Source organism: Diplotaxodon limnothrissa, linkage group LG22 (genome assembly GCF_057381915.1).
Source record: "Diplotaxodon limnothrissa isolate DT_005_m linkage group LG22, D_limnothrissa_male_GT1.1, whole genome shotgun sequence".
NCBI classification, from domain to species: domain Eukaryota; kingdom Metazoa; phylum Chordata; class Actinopteri; order Cichliformes; family Cichlidae; genus Diplotaxodon; species Diplotaxodon limnothrissa.
The window spans coordinates 5,993,209-6,018,772 of record NC_140616.1 but is presented as its reverse complement, the minus strand read 5'-3'; the positions used below and the strand labels follow the sequence as shown (position 1 = coordinate 6,018,772).

The 25,564-nt window shown below is 39.4% G+C and overlaps 1 protein-coding gene across 2 annotated transcripts in view; it reads left to right on the top strand.

Moving 5' to 3' along the window:
• The first annotated feature begins 6,204 nt into the window (after positions 1 to 6,204).
• Positions 6,205 to 25,564, top strand: part of LOC146609264 (class I histocompatibility antigen, F10 alpha chain-like) — a 217,268-nt gene continuing 197,908 nt past the window's right edge. Inside the window, exons 1-8 of one of the 2 annotated variants that reach the window (XM_085346278.1) lie at positions 6,205 to 6,334; positions 8,188 to 8,448; positions 18,440 to 18,718; positions 19,246 to 19,548; positions 20,173 to 20,268; positions 22,101 to 22,118; positions 22,290 to 22,358; positions 22,687 to 23,521. In XM_085346278.1, the coding sequence (XP_085202404.1) occupies positions 6,268 to 6,334; positions 8,188 to 8,448; positions 18,440 to 18,718; positions 19,246 to 19,548; positions 20,173 to 20,268; positions 22,101 to 22,118; positions 22,290 to 22,336 (1,071 nt within the window). In that variant the 5' untranslated portion in view covers positions 6,205 to 6,267 and the 3' untranslated portion in view covers positions 22,337 to 22,358; positions 22,687 to 23,521. Of the gene's footprint in view, positions 6,335 to 8,187; positions 8,449 to 18,439; positions 18,719 to 19,245; positions 19,549 to 20,172; positions 20,269 to 22,100; positions 22,119 to 22,289; positions 22,359 to 22,686; positions 23,522 to 25,564 lie in introns of those variants that run through there. The other variant, XM_085346277.1, reaches the window with a different exon arrangement.

Here is a 25,564-nt window from a genome sequence, read left to right as displayed (position 1 = left end):
AATTAAAGAAAACTGATTTGCTCACGATATGATTTACAGTGTAAATAATATCACAGAATATGATGAGCTTATGTTAAGATGAACTGAAGAGGAGGAGAGGGACAGGTGCTGCTAGGGCGAGACTCTCGTGGAGTCCTTTAGTGCTGCAGGCAGGCAACATGCTCAAATAGCGCACAACTTCAGGTTTTTTATTTCTATATGATAATTCTGCATTATTAAGCAATAAGAACAAGTAGTCTGATGTCCTGTAATCATTATGAAGCTATATTATTATATTATTATTACAATTACATAATCCAATATATATTGTATTATGAAATACAATGAAAAATTACATTTTTGTACAGAGTATCGGTATCTGATCAGTATCGTCGTTACCACCCTGAATTTTACTTGGTATCTGATCGGAAAGCAAATCAGTGGTATCGCACATCACTACAGAAGTCCACAGGAGCTCTCCTTTAAAATGAAAAAAGGGACATTTTAAAATTCTTTATCATTAAAAAAAAATCACTGAAGCAGAAGCTAAATATAACACAAACATAACAGTTTGCCTCCAAAAAGTGTCTGTGAATCTGGTACCTGTTTAATTAAATAAACTTGCTTTTGGCTATACACCCATAACTCTTGTGATGGGACTCAAGGACACTTGGAGTACAGTAAAAACAAAACAAAAAACAAGCCTTATAAGTGTTGCTGCCACAGAGCTGCCCTTGCTTGCTTGATCGCTGATCTAGAACTTTCTACGTGTGTAAGCGTGTGGGTGGGGGAGGGGCGCATTGACTGGGCAGGAAAATCAAAGCCTCCATGTTCCGTTTATAAATGGATGGAAGTAGAGCTAGCTAAACTGAGCTCACTAACATATCTGTACTGTATTACAGAGCACAACAACATCGCCTATAACGTGCAGTTTAAGCAAATTCAAGCAATGCAGACACATTACACCACCCTACGTCACTTAGCTTCTATGATGGCTGCCAGAGCTGTACCGTGTGTTATCGAGCATTTTCCCGATGGGCCGGCCTCTGGACACTGGATTGCCCAATCCATCAACTGTGACTCTCTCCTGTGTGCAGTTCCCTCGTTATCCCTCAGTGTATTTAAGCCCCGTGTTTCTGTCTGTCACTGTTGCGTTGTACCATCATCCTACACTGTATGTTCGGTCCATAAATCTGCCTAATTTATTTGTGTCTTTAGTTTAGTTAGCTTTTTCCTTGTTCAGCAATAAAGCTGTTTTTTTAAGTTTACGTTTTGTGTCCTGGAGTCTGAATATTGGATCCTTTTCCTGGCTTCCTGCACACAGCACATGACAAGGAATTTAAAAAATGTGGGATTTTATCACAGGACAAAAAGGGCCTGTGTCCGGAGAGATCTAGCAGTATACAAATTTATGAATCTGTCATGTATCAATAATCTTTACAGAGAAAATATGGGGAGATCAGATCAGTCACAGAACATTATATGGATATTATATGGAAATGAATATTATAAAATATCTTGTAAAATACAAGATATACATCCCAAAGATCACAGATCTGGCAAAAGGTCTTTAAAGATTTGTGTGGAAACATTTTATATAATAAACGAAAATCTGCTTATAGCTCCAATGGCAAATTGGCAGGCCTTCATGTCAAAATATGAAGGGTCAGACACAGATCCTTCAGTGGAGTGTTTTTGTGTTTGTTTTTTTATCTCGTCCTGCCTGGCAGCTTTTGCAATCAGAATAATGACCTGAACGGCGGTGCCAAACCCATTTGCTTCTCCAAGGTCAGGTCTACAAACACTCTATTGGCTCCTCTTGTTCATGTGTTTCTTTTATCTGTTTATTTATTCATTTCTATTTGTGTTACTTCAGTTATTACATTATATGTGGTATAGTGTGTCTAAGGCACGGGAGAAAAAAGGAAAGAGGGAAAAATCGAGAAAATATAATATTACTATGACCCTGATGAAGGCCACAAGCCGAAACGTGTTGGTCAGTCAATAAAGTTGACTGACCAACGCTCTTCCTCCTCACATGTGGTCACAACTCTGCTAACAAGAGCTCAGACTGTCCCTCTGATATCCTGAAATATGTCAGGATTTATACAATTACTTCAACTCCTGAATTAAACCATGAAATTATCACTGCTGCTGCCTAAAAAAGGAAGAAACATCTTCCTTTTTTAGTTTTGTTTCTTCCTTTTTTTGTTTAGTAAAATCAGGATCAGCTGATCTTTGCTTGATGTCATCTCCATTTTTTTCACAGAGTGTTTTTTCACATGTGTTGAGTTTCTTACACAGCAATTACACATCCGGAAAATAGAACCATGGAACAAGACAATGCCTGACTTGAGAAAGTGCTGCATTGGATTGAGTTAACTGTCCTAAAGCTCACTGCCACTGCAGTAGACACTGGACTACAGACTACCATCAACTACATAAGAAGAGGATGGCCCAATTACAGTGGTAATTAACCACTAAACATCAGAACTTACATGAAAGTGAAAAGTTAGCTATCAGAGGCTGATGCCTTTTGTCATACAAGGATGCAGGAGCATCATTCCAGGGTCACAGAGAGCAGACATTTTAAATAAAATATGCTGGGAAACAATGACTCATCAACTGCAGAGATGTGACAAATTAATGGGTTTGGTGGCCAAGGCTCTTGGTGGAGCTGATTATGTTAATAATAATAATGGATTGGATTTATATAGCGCTTTTCAAGGCACCCAAAGCACTTTACAATACCACTATTCATTCACTCTCACATTCATACACTGGTGGAGGCAGCTACAGTTGTAGCCACAGCTGCCCTGGGGCAGACTGACAGAAGCGAGGCTGCCATATCGCGCCATCGGCCCCTCTGGCCAACACCAGTAGGGTAAAGTGTCTTGCCCAAGGACACAACGACCAGGACAGAGAGCCCGGGGATCGAACCGGCGACCTTCCGGTTACAGATACGCTTCCCAACCCCCTGAGCCACGGTGATATAACTGCTGATACGTTATGTTTCATGTTAAGGAAACTGCTCTATAAGTTTTGTAAGTGACTTTGGTTTATTTCATTATCCTTATGTGATAACTTGCAACTTGCAAATTACATGAAGCTTATAGGTGAGTACTGTGAGGAAGATCTGTAATCACTCATCTGCCTGGTTTCCTGTGTGTTCGGGTGCTAATCAGTTCCTTACATCGATTCCACTTTCCCACACTGTCAAACTCAATGCTGACATCATCGTACATCCAGCTTGTTATCAGTGCTTACTTCAAAAGTCTGCATTCTGATGGTACGGTGGTGGCATCAGTGCCAGTGGAATTAGCAGCTTGCACATCTGAAAATAGCAACTGTCAGTACTGAAAGGTATATACAGATGTAATAGCAACATATAGTCTCATCCTGAAGTGATATTTTTCATTGAAGACTTTGCTTATTTCAGCAAGACAATGGTAAACAACAAACTGGAGCTATTACAACAGCATTTGCTGTTACCGGGTTAGACTTGAGTGAATTGTACACATATCAGTTTCATTGTTCTGGGTTGTTAGTAGTTGTACCCAGTGTTATCTTGTTTTGCTGTAGTTCCTCTGTTTCACGGTTCAGTGTGTTGTGTGAGGCTTTATTTCAGGCAATTTATTTTTATTTGGTAGGAAAGTGTAGAAAGTAAGAGGGAAGTAGGACAAGAATGAAGACATGGAGAAAATAGTCTGGGACAGAGTTGAACCGATGTCCCTGCAGAAGGCCTTTGGTAGATGGGTCACCTGTTCTTTGTCTGTTTTTTATGTGGTGTCAAAGTCTCAATGTTCAGCTGAGTTTATAAATAACTTCAAGGTGTATAGTATAATTAAATAAAGGTTATAAATAAATAAAATCATTTATATATATAAAAAATGTGTCTACAAACGTTCTTGATTTTCACCACACAATGGCCCACCCATTAACTTTATTTGGAAGGTATCAACATCCTTAAAGTCTGACACACAAACAAACAAGAAAACTCAGACTTTATTATGAAAACTGTTCTGTCTATAGGTGGGGTATTCCACCTACACAATCAAAAGTAAAGATTTGTCTTTTTTTGTTATTGCTGTTCAGTCTTGACCTTGTGAGCATGACTTGCATCTAAAGATTCAAAGGTTTAGGCAACAAAACAACACAAAATTAATCAGAATGTTAATCCAGAGGGAGGGAAACACAGGAACACTCTCGACATTCCTTAGGGATGGGACACCAGGGAAGACCTGTGCACAGGGAAACATACAATTAATTGCCAGAAGTCGTAGAGGACACGGTCATATATCTCAGCGATGGTTTCACTCACAAAGCAGGTCAACAATTTAGAGTTGAGTGACTGTCAGTCACTGCCTCAAGAAGGTGGGTGATGATCCACATGTGAGGAGGGCGGGGACTTGAAGTAAAGGCCGCCCACAACGATTACACACAGACACAAAGCTGCCAGAGGAATATCAAGGCAAGAGAATGATTAGCCTGACTGGACAAAGGGGCAGGACGAACTTCATGTGTTGTGATTCCTGGCACTTTTAAGACTACATTACTACTGTCCTGTACTGCGTATAATTGAAGTTTATTTTCTGTTAATGTATCGCACAAAATGTCTAAATATTTTGACTCTCCTTTTATTTTGATTTTATTTTGATGACTTTTTCACAGACATTTCAAAATGAATAAAGTTTTTCATTGAGTTACAGGTTTTTTGCATGTTAACTATTGTCTTTTGGAAAATGCTTATTCAGGCTTGAAAACTTCAAATATGTTGTGAGAAAAGTGCCAAACTGAAAAGAAAGCTGTAACAATCGCGGAATTGGTCAGCAGGGGGCGCTGTAACACTGTTTATGTCTCTATAACAGCTATCCAGCTTATCATTTTCAGGGTCGCGGGGGGGGGGGGGGGGGGGGGGGGGGGGCGCCGGTGCCTATCCCAGCTGTCATAGGGCAAGAGGCAGGGTACACCCTGGACAGAGGGAACCATTTGCACTCACTTTTACTCACATTCTATGGGCAGTTTGAAGTTTCCAATTAGCCTAACCCCACGGCATGTCTTTAGACTGTGGGAGGAAGCCTGAAGAGAACCCACGCAAACACAGAGAGAACATGCAAACTCCAGAAAGACTAGTGATCCTTAATTTTTTAGGGCTGTCATGGTTTTCAGTTTTATTTATACCCCAAATATATAAATATATGGGTCCCACCACTTTAAAACTGAAAATCATGCCAGCCCTAAAAAAAATTGTGCTTAGATAAATATTTTTTTGATTTTGTGCATGATTAATTAGATATCTGAAAGCATTTTCTGTTACATTTTACTATTTTTAATGATACGGTTATTAGATGTGATATTGAAAAATGTCACATTGGGTTATAGGGTGAAATGAAGTAAGCTAACCAACACTAGGAAAGTCAAGCAGCTTCTTTCATTTGGACTTTGCTGTGAGTTTAATTACCATCTGTCTCTGTTTGTTTTTTGAAACCCAGACTTGACTCTTAACATCCCCTAACGTCAGCTAGGAACGCACACCTGGACCAACCCAAATCATGAAATGAGGAGGGGGGAGGGGGCTCACTGAAATTAATATTTGTTGACCAAAACAAAACTAATGTCAGGAAACAAACACGTTTATAAGTAACTTGTGAAGTAAACATTATTTAATGGTGATATGTTAAAAAAAAAAAATTGTTTAAAAAAAAGAAGACAAGCTGACTGTTATACTGTTTTATCCACTGGAGGGAGCCCCACACCACAACTCGGTGAAATCATATTTGATATGCATTCTCCATCAGTCATTCTTTACCTTTAAAGACACCGTAACCTCACAGACTCCAGGGGCAGTATGTACCAAACAGCTAAATAGTGAACCCAGATTTATAACAACAACAACAACAACAACAACAACAACAATAATAATAATAATAATAATAATAATAATAATAATAGATTATGTCTACCCAGCATAACACAAACTACGCCTGTCATAACATCAAAAATAATAAAGACCAGATGAAACTAACTTTAACCCTTCCCTTTATCATTCATGGTTCATATGAAGATATTTTACTTTCACTTTCGTTGATAACCCTAAAGGGTGCGTTTACCCCAGATTTAAGTGACGTTTACTGTCAGAGTAAATTCTTATTGGCTCAGATGGAGCCCAGTGGTGACGTACCTCCTGGTTCTCCTCGTTTTCTCCTATTTTTGCGTTGATACTTGAGCTGGAAGCACAGACGCGCTTTTTCTAGACAAGCGAACACACAAAGTCTGTTGAAGGTTTGGATGTTTATGGTCACAATGAAGGCCTCCATCTTCCTTCTTCTCCTGGGATTTCAGGGAGCAGCGGCAGGTCAGTTTGACTTTTATGTTTTTTATATGTCAAATTTATGTAATTTGAAATACAAATGGACAAATTGTTTGTTCCCCAGAGACTTCCTGTACGCTAAACATGTAGTTATTATAGATACTTGTAGATAATATCAATGTTAAGAAACAATCGATCATTTTATACATCCCTAATAATGAACATTAAAGTTTAGATTAAAAGTTACGCTTAGCTAATATAAATAAATAAATAAATAAGGCAAATATTAAAACAAGGCGATTTCTGTCCAAACTATTTGATGATTTCCGTCTTTAAATTGTTCATGACGCGTTTTTAAAGGTTGTTACTCTGCTGCGTTTCCAAACAGTCCAACAAATAAAAGATGAGTGAGGAGGCTCGTTGATAATCTGGTGACAGTAATCAACACTGTTCTTTAAAAACGAAGAACCATTTTAATTTCACGAGGAAATAAAAACATTTTCACAAAACAGTTGATTATTAAAGTTCACTAAAGTGTATTTAACACAACGTATCTGTTAAAATTTAAGAGTTTAATTATTTAATTATTTGTTCAGTATACGCTGTATATGTAGAGCCACATGTTATTTGATGGAGTTTAATAAAAGGTAAAAGACTGCTGCTTTACACTGTATTGAATATTATTCACCAGCGTCATCGATGTAAATAATTTCTGTTTGAAGAACATGCGCACACATGATGCAACGAATTACGCCCGGATTTAAGTTCACTGTTTTTCTGATGTTATTGATTCAGTAACAGCTCAGTGATGTGACTTTTGTTGTGATTTGGCGTCATATAAATACAATTAAATAGAATTCAGATTAACTAAATTGCGATAAAAATTAAGTCATTATTGCTTTATAATATCGTGGAGTTACCAGCAAGAGTTAATTTTGGTATCACTGCTGAATGATCAATAAGAAGCTGCAGGTGAGAAATCCCTGAAAGGTTTTGCAACACACTCGCTCCTCCACCAGGGGGCGCTAATGAGAAGCGTTTTAAACTACTGTGTGCGTTGGTCAGTAATAAACAAACAAATCCATGTACTTTTGATAACTGAAAACTCTCCTGCAAACCTAATTACAGAATAAAATATAAACTCAAAATGCTTAAGATAATATTCCCCCAATAATATTAACTTAACATTAGCTTTTTATTGATAATATTGTTGATCAAACATATTGGAAAGTTTCTGTAACAATTTTGAATCTGCATTAATTGACTAAAGTCTGTGAAAATAATATAAACAAAGAAGAAGCATGGGAAACCCAGAAAATTATGAAAAAAAAAAAGTCTGGACAGTCACATCAAAACAATGAAATGAACTCATATAATTTATAATATAAAAAACTGAAACAAAAAAGAAAACAACTCACTTTAGAAGTCCTGCTGCTTGATTCAGAAAAAGGAAAGAAGAAACTTTACGGTTCATACAGCGGCTAACAAAAGCAAAACAGATTAAAAATAATGCGTACTTTCTTTAACACTGAAAATAAAAAATATAGTCAAATTAAAGTTATAAAGAGTTCAAACCATTAATCATGAAAACTGAATTAAACTAAACTGAAGGATAAAAACACCAGTTTTAAAACTTTAAAGCTTTCTGTGTAAATCAGGTTCAAACTAGAATCTGTTGCAAAACACAAAATTACAGTTTTGAAGAAAAGAGGATCAGAAAATGACATTAAACACTGAATATCTGTTCATAAATCTATTTTGTGTTTATTGAAGGGACAGCAGGATTATTACAGGATGTCTTTAATGTGCTGTAGTTTTTCTTGTTGTGTTATTTAAAAAATAACCAGATTTATAAATCTGTGTTCCTGAGATCTCACAACATTAACTGTTTCTTACAGTGACCCACTCGCTGAAGTATTTCTACACTGCGTCCTCTCAAGTCCCAAACTTCCCAGAGTTTGTGATTGTTGGGATGGTTGATGATGTTCAGGTTGATTATTATGACAGCAACACGGAGAAAGCTGGGCCCAAACAGGACTGGTTTGCCAGGAACACAGATCAGCAGTACTGGGAGAGAGAGACTGCAAACAGGATGGGCGCCCAGCAGATGTTCAAAGCCAACATTGAGACTGCAAAGCAGCGCTTCAACCAAACTGGAGGTTTGTTCATGTTTCATTTTTACTGATATTTGCTGTTAATGTTTTCAGTGTGTTTTGTTTACAGTAGTAAACAGGTTTGCACACATTAAATGTTTCATTCAGATTACAGATTTAAATTATTAACATAATAATTCATAATGAATGTAGAACTACAGTCTGTGAAACTTTAATTTAATTCAACCAGCTTTAAGGATCATGTTTGTATGAACTGATATAAACTGTCAGTTAACTGGTTAGTTGATCAAAATATTAAAATAATAAAGTAAAAATTAATTATATTTGAAGTTTTCTGTTTATATTTAGGATTTTTTGTCTCTGAAACTTTGATGGTTGTTTTTGCTACAATTTCTCAATGAACTGATTAATCAGAAAAAAATCTCCTGCAAGATCTAAATAATCAGAGATTTATTTGTTTTACAATTATTGTGAACTAATATTTGACTTTTAATAAAAACAATCCTGGACTGAAACTCTCCTTCAGTGGAAGCTTCTAGAAAGACCTCAGGACAGTCTGGTGTGTAGTTTCTCACAGTTAGACGATTCTGTTAGAACGATAGGAGGCTGCAGAGTTTCAGAGGATGGAAACTTAAACCAGGACCAGGATCTGAGTTTGCTGCTCAGGATCCATCTTACTGTGTTTGTCTGTTCCTGCAGCTCACAGGAAGTCGCTCCGTGTCTCAGTTTAATCGTTACAATCACGTTGTAATAAATAATAAAAAAGGAAATATGTCAGACACATAATTTATCATCCAGAGTAGATGGTAAATGTGCTGCAACGTCACAGTTTTTACATTTGCCTCAGATAATATTTTCAGATTCCATTAAACACAAACTGATGTTATCTTTAATATAAAAATGGAAAAAAGTGAAAGTAGAGACAGCTCAGTGAACATACCCTCTTTATGAATCATCTTAATGAACATTCATGTGAGAGTAACACTCGTAACACTTTAATGTGCTGAAGATCACTGTCACATATTTAAGTTATTTATGAGGAAATTCACTGTTTTCTGAGATGATTTTATAAACCAGCAAACGTCCTCATTAATAACTAAATATATTGAACTAAATGCATCAAATATTGTGAAATTAAGCAGACATTCAGGGGGCCTAATAGCACAATCCCCTAATAGCACAAGAGTTTAGTGAGAATTAGACCAAAAATAAGAAACACAAACTAACAGACAGACGATACAAGCTGAGATCTGACATGAAAATCAGATTTTTTTTTTTAAATTTCAAACTGATTTTTGTCTAATTTTTAAATGACATTAAGTTTGACTTTCAGTTTATGTTGAATATTTTTGGTCCCAGATTGAATTAATTTTTTACTAATAGACAACAGCCTGAAAATATAATGGGGAAATTAAAGCGTTAAAATGTCTTAAATTTCCCATAAAGTGGCTGAAGGTTGATTATTTAAGGCGGCGTTTTTAAATCAAGTCGCTGTAAAACTCAACGAAAACCCCGACAGAAAACGTCCTTACGAGCAACGAATAAAAACGACTGATTTTCTTCGGGCATTGAACTCCACTTGAGGCTGCGCAACGTTTACGAACGACGGGAAAAACAGCGTTCTTGGCCGTTCACTGAGCTCTGTGACAGCTGAGAGCGTTTTCAGGGCCTCCCGGTGGTTTAAACTCCAATCAAAGAAGGAGAGGAGACTGAATTTCACTTTGAGCATTGTGATCACATAAGTTTGTCTATTTTATCTACTGACACCAGCACCACTGACTAACAATGGCCTGTGAGGCCGTTCCCCAACTCTCCGAATGGTACTCATGTCATTGGTCAATCATCATGACAAATTTATGATCATGAAACTGATCACAGCCCATTGTTACTCAGTCATTATGCAAATGTACTGTTTATAAGATTGGAGAAACCTGCAGTCAGCTGAGACTGAAGAAGTCACCTGGATGATGATGAAACGTTTCTCCCATAAAACGCTTCGTCCAGATGAACAGAATCAACTTTTCGCAGGTCCCCACTTGTTTCAGAAAGAGAATTCTGTCTTTTGTTTGATGTGTTAGGTTGAAAAATCATCAGAAATGCATACTGGGATTTGTATTCAAGTAAAGATTGTGCCAAAGATTGCTACAGAATCGATAAAAGAAAGCGATCATCTGAGATGATTTGGTGTCTGCACTTCTTCTTTGATTGGACTTTAAATTAAGTAAAGGATAAACCACCGGGGGGCCCTGCAAACGCTCTCAGCTCTCACAGAGCGCTGAGAAAAGCGAGCTCAGGCCAAGAAAGCTTTTTTCCGCTGCTCATGAACGTTGCACAACCGAGTGACCTACAAAGCGGCCATCAGTGACCCAAGAAAGCCATCTTTTCCCCCCCCCCTTTTTTTTAAACATCTCATAAAGAGGTGTTTAAAAGCACATCGCTGTTATAAAATGCAGCTTTCTGACGGGCTTTTCACAGACTTTTACAGCATCCTGATCTAATAAACTGATTTTTACATAATTTCTTAACCAGACTGGCTGGAAAAGCGGTGAATTTTTCCTAAATGTAATGTAACTCTCCATGTTCATGTGAAAAAAATAAGTGATCATGCTCTGTGGCGTTTAAGCCCTCTCACATAGGACGCGGCACGCACAGCGCTCTGAAACCCATTCATGTCTATTATTTGCACCGAGCAAAGCTGTGGCTTGCCAACGGCTCTGCAGACCTCGGTGGGGGGAGAAGCATTGTGGAAACGACGCACTCGTCACTAGTTGGGATAGTTACAAAGCTTTCTTCTTTATGAATGAGCGATACATGTTTTTATTAAACATTTGAACATAATACAACACAGACTCACATAGATGATATAAAGTCAGAGAGATATATGTGCAGAGCGTAGCACGTCCCAGCTCCGATGTGAAAGCAGCGATGTTATAAAAGCAGGGACGAGTCCTCGTGTCGTCCTCACCTGTAGACTGTCTGCTCTCATCACAGCATCAGCAGCGCTCACGGGTCTCTGTGCTGCACATCCAATAATATCATCAATGTGAATGTTTTAATGTTTTTAGAAGAAAATTTTGATCTGGTCACGGCGCTGAAAAACACCAAAGTGGCCCAGAGTCAAAATCATGGTGTGAATTATTCTTTCAGCCAGATTTCAGCAAATTAAATAAATATTACAAATATTTAATGACTTCTAACAGTAAAACAGCACAAAGACCAACAGGAAGATTTCACACTGATTGTTGTCTCATTTTTACATGACAGTAAATCTGAGTTTCAGTTTATGTTGAATATTTTTGGTCCCACATTTCTTTAAGTTTTTATTAACAGACAACTGTAACAGTTCCTTCAGATACTTAAAAACCTGAAATTAAGGTCTTAAAATGCTTTAAATTTGCCATAAACTGGCTGAAAGTTTTCAGATTATTTAGGTGGCATTTTAAGACTAGTTTACAAAAATAATAACTCTTAACATACATTTTTTTAATTGGTCTCATAAAATTCACAGTTTCATGTCTCTTTGAGATCACCCTCATTCATCCATTATAAGATGTAGTTACCTGGACAGACACACAGGGGGCGCTAACATCATAGCATAAGGGTGTAATCTTCATTAGCAGCTTCTTCACAGCAGCAACATGAACTAAACATAACTTACGACATGGACGCCTACTTTCAAAAAACTGTCACAGGTTTATAACTTTCTGTGAAACTGGATTAAAAAATAAAGTTTAAAGTTTTTAGCCATCTTGTCTGAGCACAGAGTGTGACGTCAGTGCTGGTTGCTGTGAGCAGTGCTGCATCAGTTTATGTCAGCTAACTGGAGACAGAAGAAGCAACTTAATGGAAAACAAGGAAACTAAACAGGAGGATCCAGCTGTTAGCTGTGATGCTGGGAGCTCTTTATAAACGAGGACTGAGAGGAGCAGAGAGAGTTTGAGTCAGACCAACGAGCTGAGCACCGATGCTTCCCCCCCTCTGAGTTTGATTCTTCCTCCTGGGCGTACAGATCGTCCCACCCAGCCTGTTAGCAAAGAAACATCTGCATGCTGTAATTAGATGACTGAGCTTTGCAATTTGAGCGTCGGCGTGATTCTCGTGGCCTGCGCTCGCATCGAATCGCTGCGCCGAGAATAACCGCGCTGCTTGTTTCTGTTTTTTATTATTATCATTACTGTTATTATAACACGAGCAGAACCACAGCGGCTCGAGGCCACGAGGACGGAGCGCCGCCGGGAGTCGAGTCTGTGGAGCTTCCTGTTAAAGAGGAGAGAGCGTGAATGTGAACAAACATGGCGTCAAAGGCTCCACTTACACTCTTAGTTTATTTCTAGAAACTTCCAACAGGAAGTGATCACAGACATGTGCGACAGGGATAGAGAGACGGGGGACATAAGAGGGGGAGGAGCCTGACTCCTGTCTGTGTGGCTCACCTGAGCAGAGCGAGCACAGACGCGCTCGTCATCAGCTGTGACGTAACCCGAGTCTAAACTCACGTCACCAACGAGCCGAAGACGACGTCAGTGAAACAAAGTCTGTTTCCTGACTCTGAATATATTCCTGGCTGCGACCTCACGTCTTATCAGCCAATCAGCAGCAGGCGCGGTTTGAACGGTCATCAGTGGAGCAGCAGCCGTGGACGTGGAGCTCAGCTTAAAATCAGCGGCTCGTCTTAAACCGTGCGGTTTGATTCACGTTTCAAACGTCGCTCTGTCCGCTTTCAGACGCTGACGTTAAGCTGTCGTCAGCAGACGTCAGAGCGCCCGCTGCCGATTGGTCGCTCCTCCGACACGCCCCTCTCACAGCGAAGCAGCTGATAACAGGCGGTCACACAGGACGACCCCGAGCAGCTGATCCACAGCAGCTTCTTGTTTTTAGTGCAAAACAAAATTATTTTTGAAAATGAATAAACACAAAACAGGGAAACAAACATGTTTGATGTCAGTTATTAAACGTCTACAAACATTTATTTAAATGAAGAAACGCCGAGAAAGAAAAAATCAAACAGATTCTGTTGAATCTGTTTATCTGTCACAAACAGCAGAGTTTGAACAGCTTCAGGATCCTTCGAGTCTTTAACTGATCGAACGTTCGGCCTGAACTCACAGCAAACACAAGAAAGGAGGGACGTCTCCCAGTATCCTCGCTGTGATCCCAGTATCCTCGCTGTGATCCCAGTATACTCGCTGTGATGGACGTGAAACTTTGCCCATAAAACAACGAGGTCCATTATATCTCTGCTGGTGCTGTTAGTTTGTTCACGCTCAGTTTTCAGAGCAAATAAAACATCTTTCCAAAATAAATCAAAACCTTTAGAAGATTTTCTGCAACAGAAGCTTCACAGATTCGACCAAAAGTTCTGAACAAAAGTGCAAAAAGCAAAACGTGCGACAGCTTCTGGGCGACTCTTCCAGAAACTCCAGCTCACATCAGCGTCTGCTTTCAGTCCAGCTTCGAGCTCGTTTTCACATCAAGTCTATGAACGAGTTTAAAGAAACTTCTTGAACTTTGTTGGCAATCAGATGCTTATCAGGTCGCTGCAGGTTTCATCCACCAAACGGCTCCAAACACAAACTGCATCTGGTGACGTGCTCGTGTTTCTCTGGAATAAAGATCCAATAGATTTGTTTTTATTTTTAGAGCCACCAGAAAAAACCTGTTTTCCCAGTGGGAGTGTGTCACAGAGAGAACAGGACAGATGTTGAGTCTGAACTGTTGCTGATATTTAAATACGCTGTGACATCATCTCCTGGAGCCGCAGATGATGTTTAACTGGAGTTCTTCACAGAGAGCAGCTCAGCGTCTGTGTGGAACAGCTGATTTACCAACATCATCATATTATCAAACCAATATCCAGAAAAACAGATTTCCTCTTGGACAAACATCCTTGTTGTTCCTCATAAAATAAGTGTGAGGCTCAAACTGTGTTTGTAGACGAGAGTCTGTGACGAGGAAGCCCGGCGATGAGAGGCCAACGTGTTCGCGGGGATTTTATCCACAAAGTTACACACGAGGAAAACTCGATGCTGCGACTCGGAGAGAAAACGAACAGGTGTAGCGCTCAGGATGGAGGCGGGGCTTCTGATCAGCTGTTTGAGCCAGTTTATCTTAAATGTGCCATTTAAAGTGTGGAAATCTGAAACATTCAGCCCACCGTTTACATCGAGTTCATACGAGCTGTTTTTCTAATGTGACGTCTCCTGTTCGTCCACATGAAGCTGAAGAGCAGCCTGTCAGTGTCTTTGATGCTTTATTATGGAGGCGTCGAGCCAGCGCTGCCTCAGGGACACCAGAGATTCCTGCTTTAGTCAAAACTCTTCCTCTCAGTGAGAGCTGAATTTGTTTTTAACTCTTTTTGTAGGAGGGATCAGACTTAGATTCATTCTTTTGTTCCTCAGTGATTCACATCCTTAAATATGGAAGCTGTTGTTTCATGGAGATATTACAAAGGTCCGATTTGGAGCGTCTGTGATGAGTTCACGTTTATTAATATTCAGGTAAAATCTGGAAGCTTTGGAGAAACTGTTCACTGCAGCAGCTCAGACTTGACCTTCATTTGTCTAAATCAGAGCGGTGTCGTCAGCTGTGCTGCGATTAACTCTCTGCCAGTGACGCAGATCCTTTTACATCACCTGATTTTACTCGTCTGATAAAACACTAACAGGAAGAGGTGCAGAGAGGCGGAGCCGCCTCGTCTTCTTCCTCCGTGCAGGTTAAATCTGTGGATGTAGCAGCCATCAGTTTATTACAGCTGTTACTGTTTGTGTAGAGTTTTGACTGATGTAGAGAAATAATTACTGAAACTAAATTAGTTTAAAGATTGAAAGATGAAACGATGCTCCGTGTATCAGAGGCTTTGAGTCCAGCATAACTGAGTCCAGCATCATCGTTGTTCTGCAGCTACGATAAGAGCAGAAACAAACTGGACGCTAACAGTCGATCAGTAAATGATCTTTGTCAGGTTGAGTCGGTGTAGTTCACCTCTGAGTCGTGGTGGTGCAGCTGCTCGTTTTCTAACCTTCTGTCAGACTTCATAAAGAAAAGGAGACGACAGGTTAGAGACGACTTTGACGTTCAGATGTCAGACCGTCAGCACCTGCTGGATCCACAGCAGCTTCCTGACAGCAGCTCGACTCGCTCGCCGTCTCCCTGCAGCGTTCACGCACACGACAGGTGGTGTCGCTCGCCCTCTCCTCACCTGCTCGCTCCACCTGTTGATCCTCTGAGCTGTTTCCTGTGGTCACTCTCTCTCCTCCTCACTGGCTCCAAAGCTGAGCTGTAAGGTGTGTGGGCGGGGCATCAAAACAGCTGTCGGCTTCATCTTCCGCCATTTTATAGTTTTTGATGAGCTCACCTCTTCCGCCATTTTATAGTTTTTGATGAGCTCACCTCTTCCGCCATTTTATAGTTTTTAATGAGCTCACCTCTTCCGCCATTTTATAGTTTTTAATGAGTTCATCTCTTCCGCCATTTTATAGTTTTTGATGAGTTCATCTCTTCCGCCATTTTATAGTTTTTGATGAGCTCACCTCTTCCGCCATTTTATAGTTTTTGATGAGTTCATCTCTTCCGCCATTTTATAGTTTTTAATGAGCTCACCTCTTCCGCCATTTTATAGTTTTTGATGAGCTCACCTCTTCCGCCATTTTATAGTTTTTGATGAGTTCATCTCTTCCGCCATTTTATAGTTTTTGATGAGCTCGCCTCTTCCGCCATTTTATAGTTTTTGATGAGCTCGCCTCTTCCGCCATTTTATAGTTTTTAATGAGCTCACCTCTTCCGCCATTTTATAGTTTTTGATGAGCTCGCCTCTTCCGCCATTTTATAGTTTTTAATGAGCTCACCTCTTCCGCCATTTTATAGTTTTTGATGAGCTCGCCTCTTCTGCCATTTTATAGTTTTTGATGAGCTCGCCTCTTCCGCCATTTTATAGTTTTTAATGAGTTCATCTCTTCCGCCATTTTATAGTTTTTAATGAGCTCACCTCTTCCGCCATTTTATAGTTTTTGATGAGCTCATCTCTTCTGCCATTTTATAGTTTTTGATGAGCTCGCCTCTTCCGCCATTTTATAGTTTTTAATGAGTTCATCTCTTCTGCCATTTTATAGTTTTTAATGAGCTCATCTCTTCTGCCATTTTATAGTTTTTAATGAGCTCATCTCTTCTGCCATTTTATAGTTTTTGATGAGCTCGCCTCTTCCGCCATTTTATAGTTTTTGATGAGCTCGCCTCTTCCGCCATTTTATAGTTTTTGATGAGCTCGCATCTTCCGCCATTTTATAGTTTTTAATGAGCTCACCTCTTCCGCCATTTTATAGTTTTTGATGAGCTCACCTCTCCTGGGAGCGCTGCCCAACCAGCCGACCTGGTGACGTAATGAGTGATGTCACGACCACAAATCAGCGAGCAGTAAAATGACTATAAACAAGAATCACTTTGAATCCAACGTTTCTCCCAGAATAAATCCCAACGCTCTTAATTTTGTGTCAAAGCTGTAAAATGTGCTGTTTCACGTCCTCTTTAACTCGACATGTTTCCTCACTTTAACCCAAAAAACTCACAGCGACTAAATCCTCAAGTAAAAAAACTTTAATCAACTTTCCCTCGTACAAAATAAATGAGACGAACTGAATTAAAAATACTGACGCTCATCTCCAAAATCATCCACAGTACAGACATAATTACATGACCACAGCCCCGTGGTATCGTCTAGGCCAACATTCGACACTTTTCCAATTCGTCTGGTTAAGAAATGATGTAAAAATCGCCATTTAATAAATCAGGACGCAGTAAAGGTTGGCGAAAACCCCGCCAGGACACCGTATTTAGCGCCAACGGGCAGTGTTTGAAAGCCTTCGTGTGAGCAGCGAAAGAAACGACATTTTTGGCGGGGTCTTTGAACGCTGCATTAGACATCACGGGTGTGCGCGACATTTAAGAGCTGCGGAAAAACAGCGCTCTTGCTCGGTCACTGAGCTGCTTTACCCGGCGCTCAGTGACAGCTGTGAGGCGTTTTCTTAAACTATGCGGGGCCTCCTCATGTTTCTCATCCACTGTAGTTTAACTCCAATCAAAGAAGAAGGAGCGCAGACACCAACTCATCCCTCAGTCCGGTAAAGTGATCGCTTAAGTTTGCCTATTTGATCACCAGCAGCACTGACTAACAATGGGCTGTGAGGCCGTTCCTCAACTCTCTGTACGTGTTACTCAGGGCCACTGATCAATGATCGTGACAGTTTGCGTGTTTATGATCAGACACTGACCTCGCGGCCCGTTGTTAGTCGGCGGTGTTAGCATCAGGCATTATGCAGATGTCCTGTTTCAACGTTGGGGAAACCTGCAGTCAGCTGAGGCTGAAGAAGTCATTTAGATGAGCGATGAAACGTTTCTCCCGCTGAAAACACGACGTCCAGATGAACAGAATCAACTTTTTGGGACTGTTTGTTTCACAAAGACCGTTCTGCTTTTGTTCGGGTCAAAAACGCTGTTTTCCTCCATTCAATGTCTGAAAAAATCTGTATTAAAAAAAAAAAATGCTGTAATCATTTAAAATGCTTTAAATTTCAGCATAAACTTAGGGAAAGTGTGTAATCTTCATCAGCAGCTCCTCCTTTACAGCAGCATGTAGCAGTTTTGAGCACTAAGCTGAATGAATGGCGCGGTTTCATTCAGCGTTTTAAATGTCGCTCTGTCCGGTTTCAGACGCTTATCTGACGTTAAACTAAATCTAAGTCACTAAATCCTCCTGTGGGTAAAAACAACTTTAATCAACTTTCCCTTGTACAAAATAAACGAGACAAACACAAACTGAATTAAAAATAATGACGCTCATCTCCAAAATCATCTGTTTTTTTCCCAGTGTCTTTTTCTAAAATCTCCATTGTTAATGATGAGTCGTTTTAAAAATCTTCCACTGAGACAAAAGCAGCCATAAATGTAGATCCTCTATATGTTGATCACGTCTCTGTGTCAGTATAAGACTTTAGTGCAGCCTCTCTCTGGTTCACTGCAGTCTTTGTCTCTGTGTTTCTGTCAGGTGTTCACATTGTCCAGCAGATGTACGGCTGTGAATGGGAGGAAGAAACAGATAAAGTGAATGGATATCGCCAATACAGTTATGATGGAGAGGACTTCATAAGCTTTGACCTGAAGACAGAGACGTGCGTCGCTGCAAAACAACAGGCTAAGATCACCAAAGACAAGTGGGACAGAGACAGAGCTTTGATCACACAGTATAAGAATTACCTCACCCAGATTTGTCCTGAGTGGCTGAAGAAGTATGTGAACTATGGGAGGAGCTCTCTGATGAGGACAGGTAAAATCTATGACCAGAATTAGATTAAAAGTTATGTCTCCGTTTATTACTTAATATGATATTAAATTAATATAATAACACTTTGTATGGCATTTTAATACATTATTTAAATTATTTAAATTTCATTTAATTATATAGACTACATCACATCAAAAATAAATCAGTATGCTTCTAATAATAATAATCTTCTTCTTTTTCAAGTTGCTCCTGGTTGCCACAGCAGATCATCTTCCACAGTTTTAGCTCTGATATACTCATTTCTAATCCTTCTCACTCCTTATGATAATTTTAATATCATCAGTTCTGTCTCCTGTATTTGTCTCAGTGCCACCATCCTCAGATATTAAATCACAGCAGGTCTCACTGCCATCTTGTAAACCTTCCTTTCCACTCTTGCTCGTCTCCATCCACTCCACCCAGTCTGCACTCTCTTCTTCACGTCTCGTCTGCACTATGCACCTCTCCAGCTCAAATAAAAGTAATAGTAATAATACAGAAAGAATGAACTGTTTGTCTTTACTCCACAGATCTCCCCAAAGTGTCTCTCCTCCAGAAGTCTTCCTCCTCTCCAGTCACCTGCCACGCTACAGGTTTCTATCCTAACAGAGCCGAGATGGTCTGGAAAAGAGATGGAGTGGAGCTTCATGAGGGTGTGAACAAAGGAGAGATTCTCACCAACAATGACGGGACCTTCCAGATGAGTGTTGACCTGGATCTCTCATCAGTCAAACCTGAAGACTGGCACAGATACAGATGTGTGTTTCAGCTCTCTGGTGTGAACGAGGACATCGTCACCAAACTGGACAAATCAGAGATTCAGACCAATGAAGGTGAGTCTGGAATCAGGATCAGATGAGTGATGAACATGGGAAACACACACTTGAATTACTGCAATAACCTGTGGTTCATGTTGGATGAGGTAATCTGTTTGTTTAGGTTTTCTTTCTGTCAGAATAATTTTAAAACCTAAATCAGTTTAGACCAAGTTGTGTTTTTCCACCACATATCTTTCTTTCTACATAGCACTTTAATTCTTATTGTTTGCACTGAAGCACCGCAGCAAATTCCTAATGTTGTAAACCTCAACATCTGGCAATAAACCCATTCTGATTCTGATTCTGATTTCTGTTCTTGCTGAACATTGATGAATATAAAACATGTTCATGTGTGGCCACTGTTAAGCAATTATAATCTCTGTATTTACCTGACGAATGGACAGTTTTAGAAGATTTCATAAAAAATGGGGGAAAATGTATATTTTGAAACATTGCCAATAAATTTGAGTGTAGCAATGTATTGAAATTAAATTTAATGTCAGAACTTTTATTGTTAGAATGAAAACAAACATTAGTGGGACAAACATGTAGTGACCATAAACGAAGCTGTTGTACATGATTGTTATCTGTTTGTTGAAACTTTTTGTTCTCACCTTTTGTTTGTTCTGTGATCCACAGGAAATTCCATCTACATGATCATCTCTGTTGTTGTTGCTGTGGTTGTTCTTGCTGCCATCGCTGTGATCGCATTCATTATTTACAAAAAGAGGACAGGTGAGAAACAAGAACTTATTTACTTTTTTTCTGCATCATCTTTCTTTTCTTTTTTTTACACCTGAGCTACAGTTTGGTTGTCAGGGAACAAAATAACCACCAACTAAGTTATTGGAAACCAAACATTTCTTCTCTTTTCTTAACCATCAACTCTGCCAAACAAACACAACCAAGGCACACCTTTACCTGCATTAGAAAGGTGTGCCCTCTCCAGCTTCCTCCTCAGACACAATCGTTTCAGTTGCTTTACTCACAAAAATTATTTAGCTTTTTTTTTTCTTAGCGGCCAGGTTTCTCTTTCAGAACAGCATTTCCAAAGTTATTTTCTTATTTCATTCCTTTGTTTTATTTTATTACAGGTTTTGACAGTAAGCTCATTATAAAAACTGCCTGAGAGTAAAAAATGATCGTGGGTCGTTGAGCTCTTCTTTAAGTTAACAACCATCTCTTTAGTCTTCTGAACATTTAGAGACAGGTTGTTATTCTGACACCAGTCCACCAGGTGTTGTACCTCCTCTCTGTATTCACACTCATCGTTGTTGGTGATGAGACCCACCACTGTTCTGTCATCTGCAAACTTGATGATGTGATTTGAGCTGTACTGTGCAGTACAGTCATGTGTTAGCAGGGTGAACAGCAGAGGGCTAAGCACACAGCCCTGCGGCGATCCTGTGCTCAGTCTGAGGACTTTGGAGGTTTTATTTCCTATGAAGACAGACTGGGGCCTGTCAGTTAGGAAGTCCAAGATCCAATTGCAGAGGGAGGTGTTTATTCCTAGTAGGCCCAACTTTACCAGCTTCTGTGGAATGACTGTGTTGAATGCTGAGCTGAAGTCAATAAACAGCATTCTGACATAGGTGTCCTTTTTGTTGAGATGGGAGAGAGAAAGGTGAAGAGCAGATGAGATGGCATCATCTATGGAGCGGTTTGGGCGGTAAGCAAACTGTAGCGGGTCCAGATTCTGTGGAAGCTGAGTTTTCATGTGCCTCAATACCAGCCTCTCAAAGCACTTAGTGATGATGGGCGTAAGTGCCACCGGCCGGTAGTCATTGAGGCAGGACACAGTGGACTTCTTTGGCACTGGGATGATTTTTGAGGTTTTGAGGCATGCAGGTACCACAGCTGAGCTCAGTGATGTGTTTAGGATGTCTGTGAAGATGCCTGCGAGCTGGTCAGCACACTCCCGATGCACCCGGCCAGGTATGTTGTCAGGTCCTGTAGCCTTTCACTGGTTTACTCTGCGAAGTGTCATCCTGACATCTGCTGTGGACAGAGTACTTGGTTGTTGGGGGAGGGGGGCATCTTCCTTGCTGGCTCTTTGTTCTCTGCCTCAAAACGTGGGTGTTAGCTTGTAGCCCGTGATTGTTTGGATGCCCTGCCACATGCACCGAGTGTCCTTTGTACTTGTGAAATGTGTGTTGATCTTATCTGCATACTGCCGCTTCGCCTCTTTGATAGCCCATGATAGGTCTGCTCTGGCTGTAGTGTAAGCTTCTCTATTTTTTGGACTTAAAGGCAGAGTCTCTGATTTTCATCAGGTTGCGTAGCTTTGCAGATATGTACAGTGGAGAAAAACACATTAATAAGTGCAAATGTTTCAATATTTTGACTAGAATTGTACATGAGCACATTTTGTGTGCAAGATCAGAATATATCTATAAACACATTAGTGAGTAAGCCCACTGTCTGTTTTTAACTTTACAAATTAAGTTAATCCAGATTGCAAAATGAAAATATCAAATTATGTTTCCTGCCTTGAATAATACGTGAAAAAATTGTGTTAACATTTATAACAAATTACTAACATGATGTATTTTTTCTTTTTATTTCAGAGAAACGTCCCCCATCTCGTAAGTTAAACTTTGTCCTTTTTCTCTAATCTCTTGTCTACACTAAATTAAAAAGGGTTTCTGTACTTTAATCTAAGCAGTCTTTCAGGGCTGTTTCCTGTTGTGTTCGATTGTTGTAAAAGTGACAGATGAGAGCAGGATGTGGACTAACATTGTGTTTCTGACCTACAGCTGTAGAGAACCGTGAAGTCAAGGAGCAAATGCTTCCTCAAGCCTAAACCACAAACAGCTCTGCACACAGTGAGTTACTTCATATTTGTATCTCAGGTTTTAGCTTTCTTTTTAAACTAATGTAAAATACTGGCTGTAGTAAAATCTCCTGTTTGAATATATTTTAAAAAGTGCTTTCGTATAACTTTAAATCATATTAAAAGAAAAATGCTTTCAAAAAACAGTTTCATGAAATGATTTAACTAAATTTAAAAAAATTTGTTAATTCCCTTCAAAAACATATGAAGTAAATATTTGACTGAATCAGGAGTATTTTAGATCTTAATGAAACTATAAGTAGGTTATTTGTGGATCTGAACAATCCTAACATTTATTGTGTTTCTTTTTATCTCTGTAGGTTTGGAGCTGAAAGAAGATGTGGTTCAGCTCATTCTTTTCCATAAACTAGAATTCATTGATTGTTCACATCATAAAATCTGTTTAAAAAAAATCTAAAATATAGTTGCAGATGCTGGTTAATCAAGAAGTTTGAAAATGAGCTGGCAAATGTTTAACATAAACATCATAATGGTGAAACGAAATTATTCTGAATTTGTTGTTTTCAGTTTAAAAAAGTCTTTCTTTGAAAGATTTAACAAAGATGTGACCGCCTGGAAAGACATGAAGCAATGGAATCATCACAGCAGTTGTAGTACAATCATAATTAAGCCTCTGTATGTTCATCTTAACTCAAAAATCCAATAGTTTAGTGTTTCTGGGGTTTTCTTGTAATTTGGTGCATCACTCATGAATGCTGAGATTCCCTCACTCTCAGTGATAAAGGAATCATAATATATTTCTAAATTTTGTACATGTTTACTTATGTTTTTCGTAAAATTAGATTTAAAAGACAATCTTGTGTTGAATTCCAGGAGACCTTAAAAGATTTTTCTGTATGTCTGAATTTTTTTCTTAATTAATGAAGATTATGTTGTTTATTCTCTGTTGTTTGATTTAAGACATGTTTTGAGTTTTTTGATTTTAGAGTTTAGTTTAAGTTGAGATTCTGGAGGGTTGTGTGGGTTATGTTTTTAACACATTGGTAGATGTGTTTCTGCTTATAGTTCAGGATTTTTCAAGGTTTTCCTCATTCGTCTGTAAACTTTAAAAAATTAATTAGTAGAATATGTATCAGTAAAACGGCATTGCTCTTTCTCTCCTTTTCGTACTTTGGTTGTCAATAAAGTCCCAAATAATCCAAATTGCTGTGACTTTTTTGTTATAAAATGTGAATTTAGCTACAGTTTCATGAATACGGCCTAAATATTAATGGACTAGATACAATATAACTTGTGATAGTAGGTCAGTAAGCTCAGGTGTCATAGTGACAGCTCAGGTCCATTAAGTGTCCTTGTGACAAAGGACCCCACGGACACAGCGTTGCAAGATGGTTCAATGTTTATAGTTTTTTTTGTCTCCACTCTTGGTTGTGCAGCTTTGCAGCGGCTGTCTCTAGCACAACCCCAAGAACTGACTCACCTCCTTTTTGGTCTTGGGATGCCCTGCCAGCCTCCCAAGTGGTACTCCAGATACTGTACCTCCCTCCTTCCAACCATGCACTTCTTTGGGTTGGCCATGAGACCCGCCTGCCTCAGGGACTCCAGGACTGCACCCGCTCCACATTCTCTGCCCAGGTGTCACTGTGTATGATGACATCATCCAAAAAGTAACAGAATATGCAGCGTGACGCCACAGCACCCAGTCTAAAAGGTGCTGGAAGGTGGCAGGGACTCCATCCAAACAGAAGTGTGACAAATTACTACAAACCAAATGGATGAAATTTGACTGAGTCTAACCCCTCTGTTGTACAGGCGCTGCTGATGTTCCTGGGCCTGGAGCAAATTTTCCCCCACAAAATATGAAGCTTTGCTCTCTGGTCCAAAACATATTGAATCTCATTCTTAGCTGGGTTTGGACTTTCCTCTGAGTTCTCCTTAATTAGTTCCAACACCTCCTGTGGCTTCCTGCTGAACAATAATTCAAAGGGAGAAAATCCTGTGAAAGCCTGGGGAACCTCCTGCACTGTAAACAACAGAGGGTCTAAACAGCGAGCCCAGTTGCGTTCATCCTCATGAATGAAATTACAAATCATGGACTTTACAGTCTTATTCAGCAGTTAAACAGTTAAACATTCCATAATAAATATGCCTGGCAAAATATCTGCAGTTATTTATTGAAATGTGCAAACATACATGAAAATACAGCAAATAAGGCAAAAACAGAGTTTGTTCAACTTCTGAGCTTGAAAGTCAGAATTTGGTATGACCACCTTTATTATTCAACACAGCCTGAATTCGTACCCTGGATGGCATTACCTTGGCCTCCAGTAACGCTGTGAGGAACCTTGGAGTCATTTTTGGCCAGGACATGTCCTTCAACGCACATATTAAACAAATATGTAAGACTGCTTTCTTCCATTTGCGCAACATCTCTAAAATTAGAAATATCCTGTCTCAGAGTGACGCTGAAAAACTAGTTCATGCATTTATTACTTCCAGGCTGGACGACTGTAATTCATTATTATCAGGATGTCCAAAAAACTCTCTGAAAAGCCTTCAGCTAATCCAAAATGCTGCAGCAAGAGTCCTGACAGGGACTAGAAAGAGAGAGCAGATTTCTCCTGTTTTGGCTTCCTGTTAAATCCAGAATTGAATTCAAAATCCTGCTTCTCACATAAGGTCTTAAATAATCAGGCCCCATCTAATCAGGGAGGCAGAGCCTTCAGTTTTCAGGCCCCTCTTCTATGGAACCAGTTTCCAGTTTGGATTTGGGAGACAGACACTATCTCTACTTTTAAGATGATGCTATAAATAAAATAAATAAATATAAATAAAATTGATTTGGAATAGAGGGGGTATTGATCAGTTTCAGTTGCTTTGATGTTAATGAAATTAAAAACAGGTAAATGGGCAAGGAGTTGTTCTTATTAGATGTGATGTGTTTTCAAAATGTTACTGTTTTCTTACCACTACATATTATCAAGAGTCATCATCAAGTAGATTGGTTATATTATTATGTAGCCAATGAGCTGTTACTCAGTCTTTCTCCCAGTGTTTACCTTTCAGAAGACTCCCTCCTCTCCACTCACCTGCCACATTACAAGCTTCTTTATCAGCAGAGCTGAATTGGTTTGGAAGAAAAATTGAGTTGCGCTTAAGGACATTGTGGACTTCCTTTCTCTCTCTTCCTTTATTAATTTTAATGCCTCGGCCTGTATTAAATTGTATTTTTTCTCC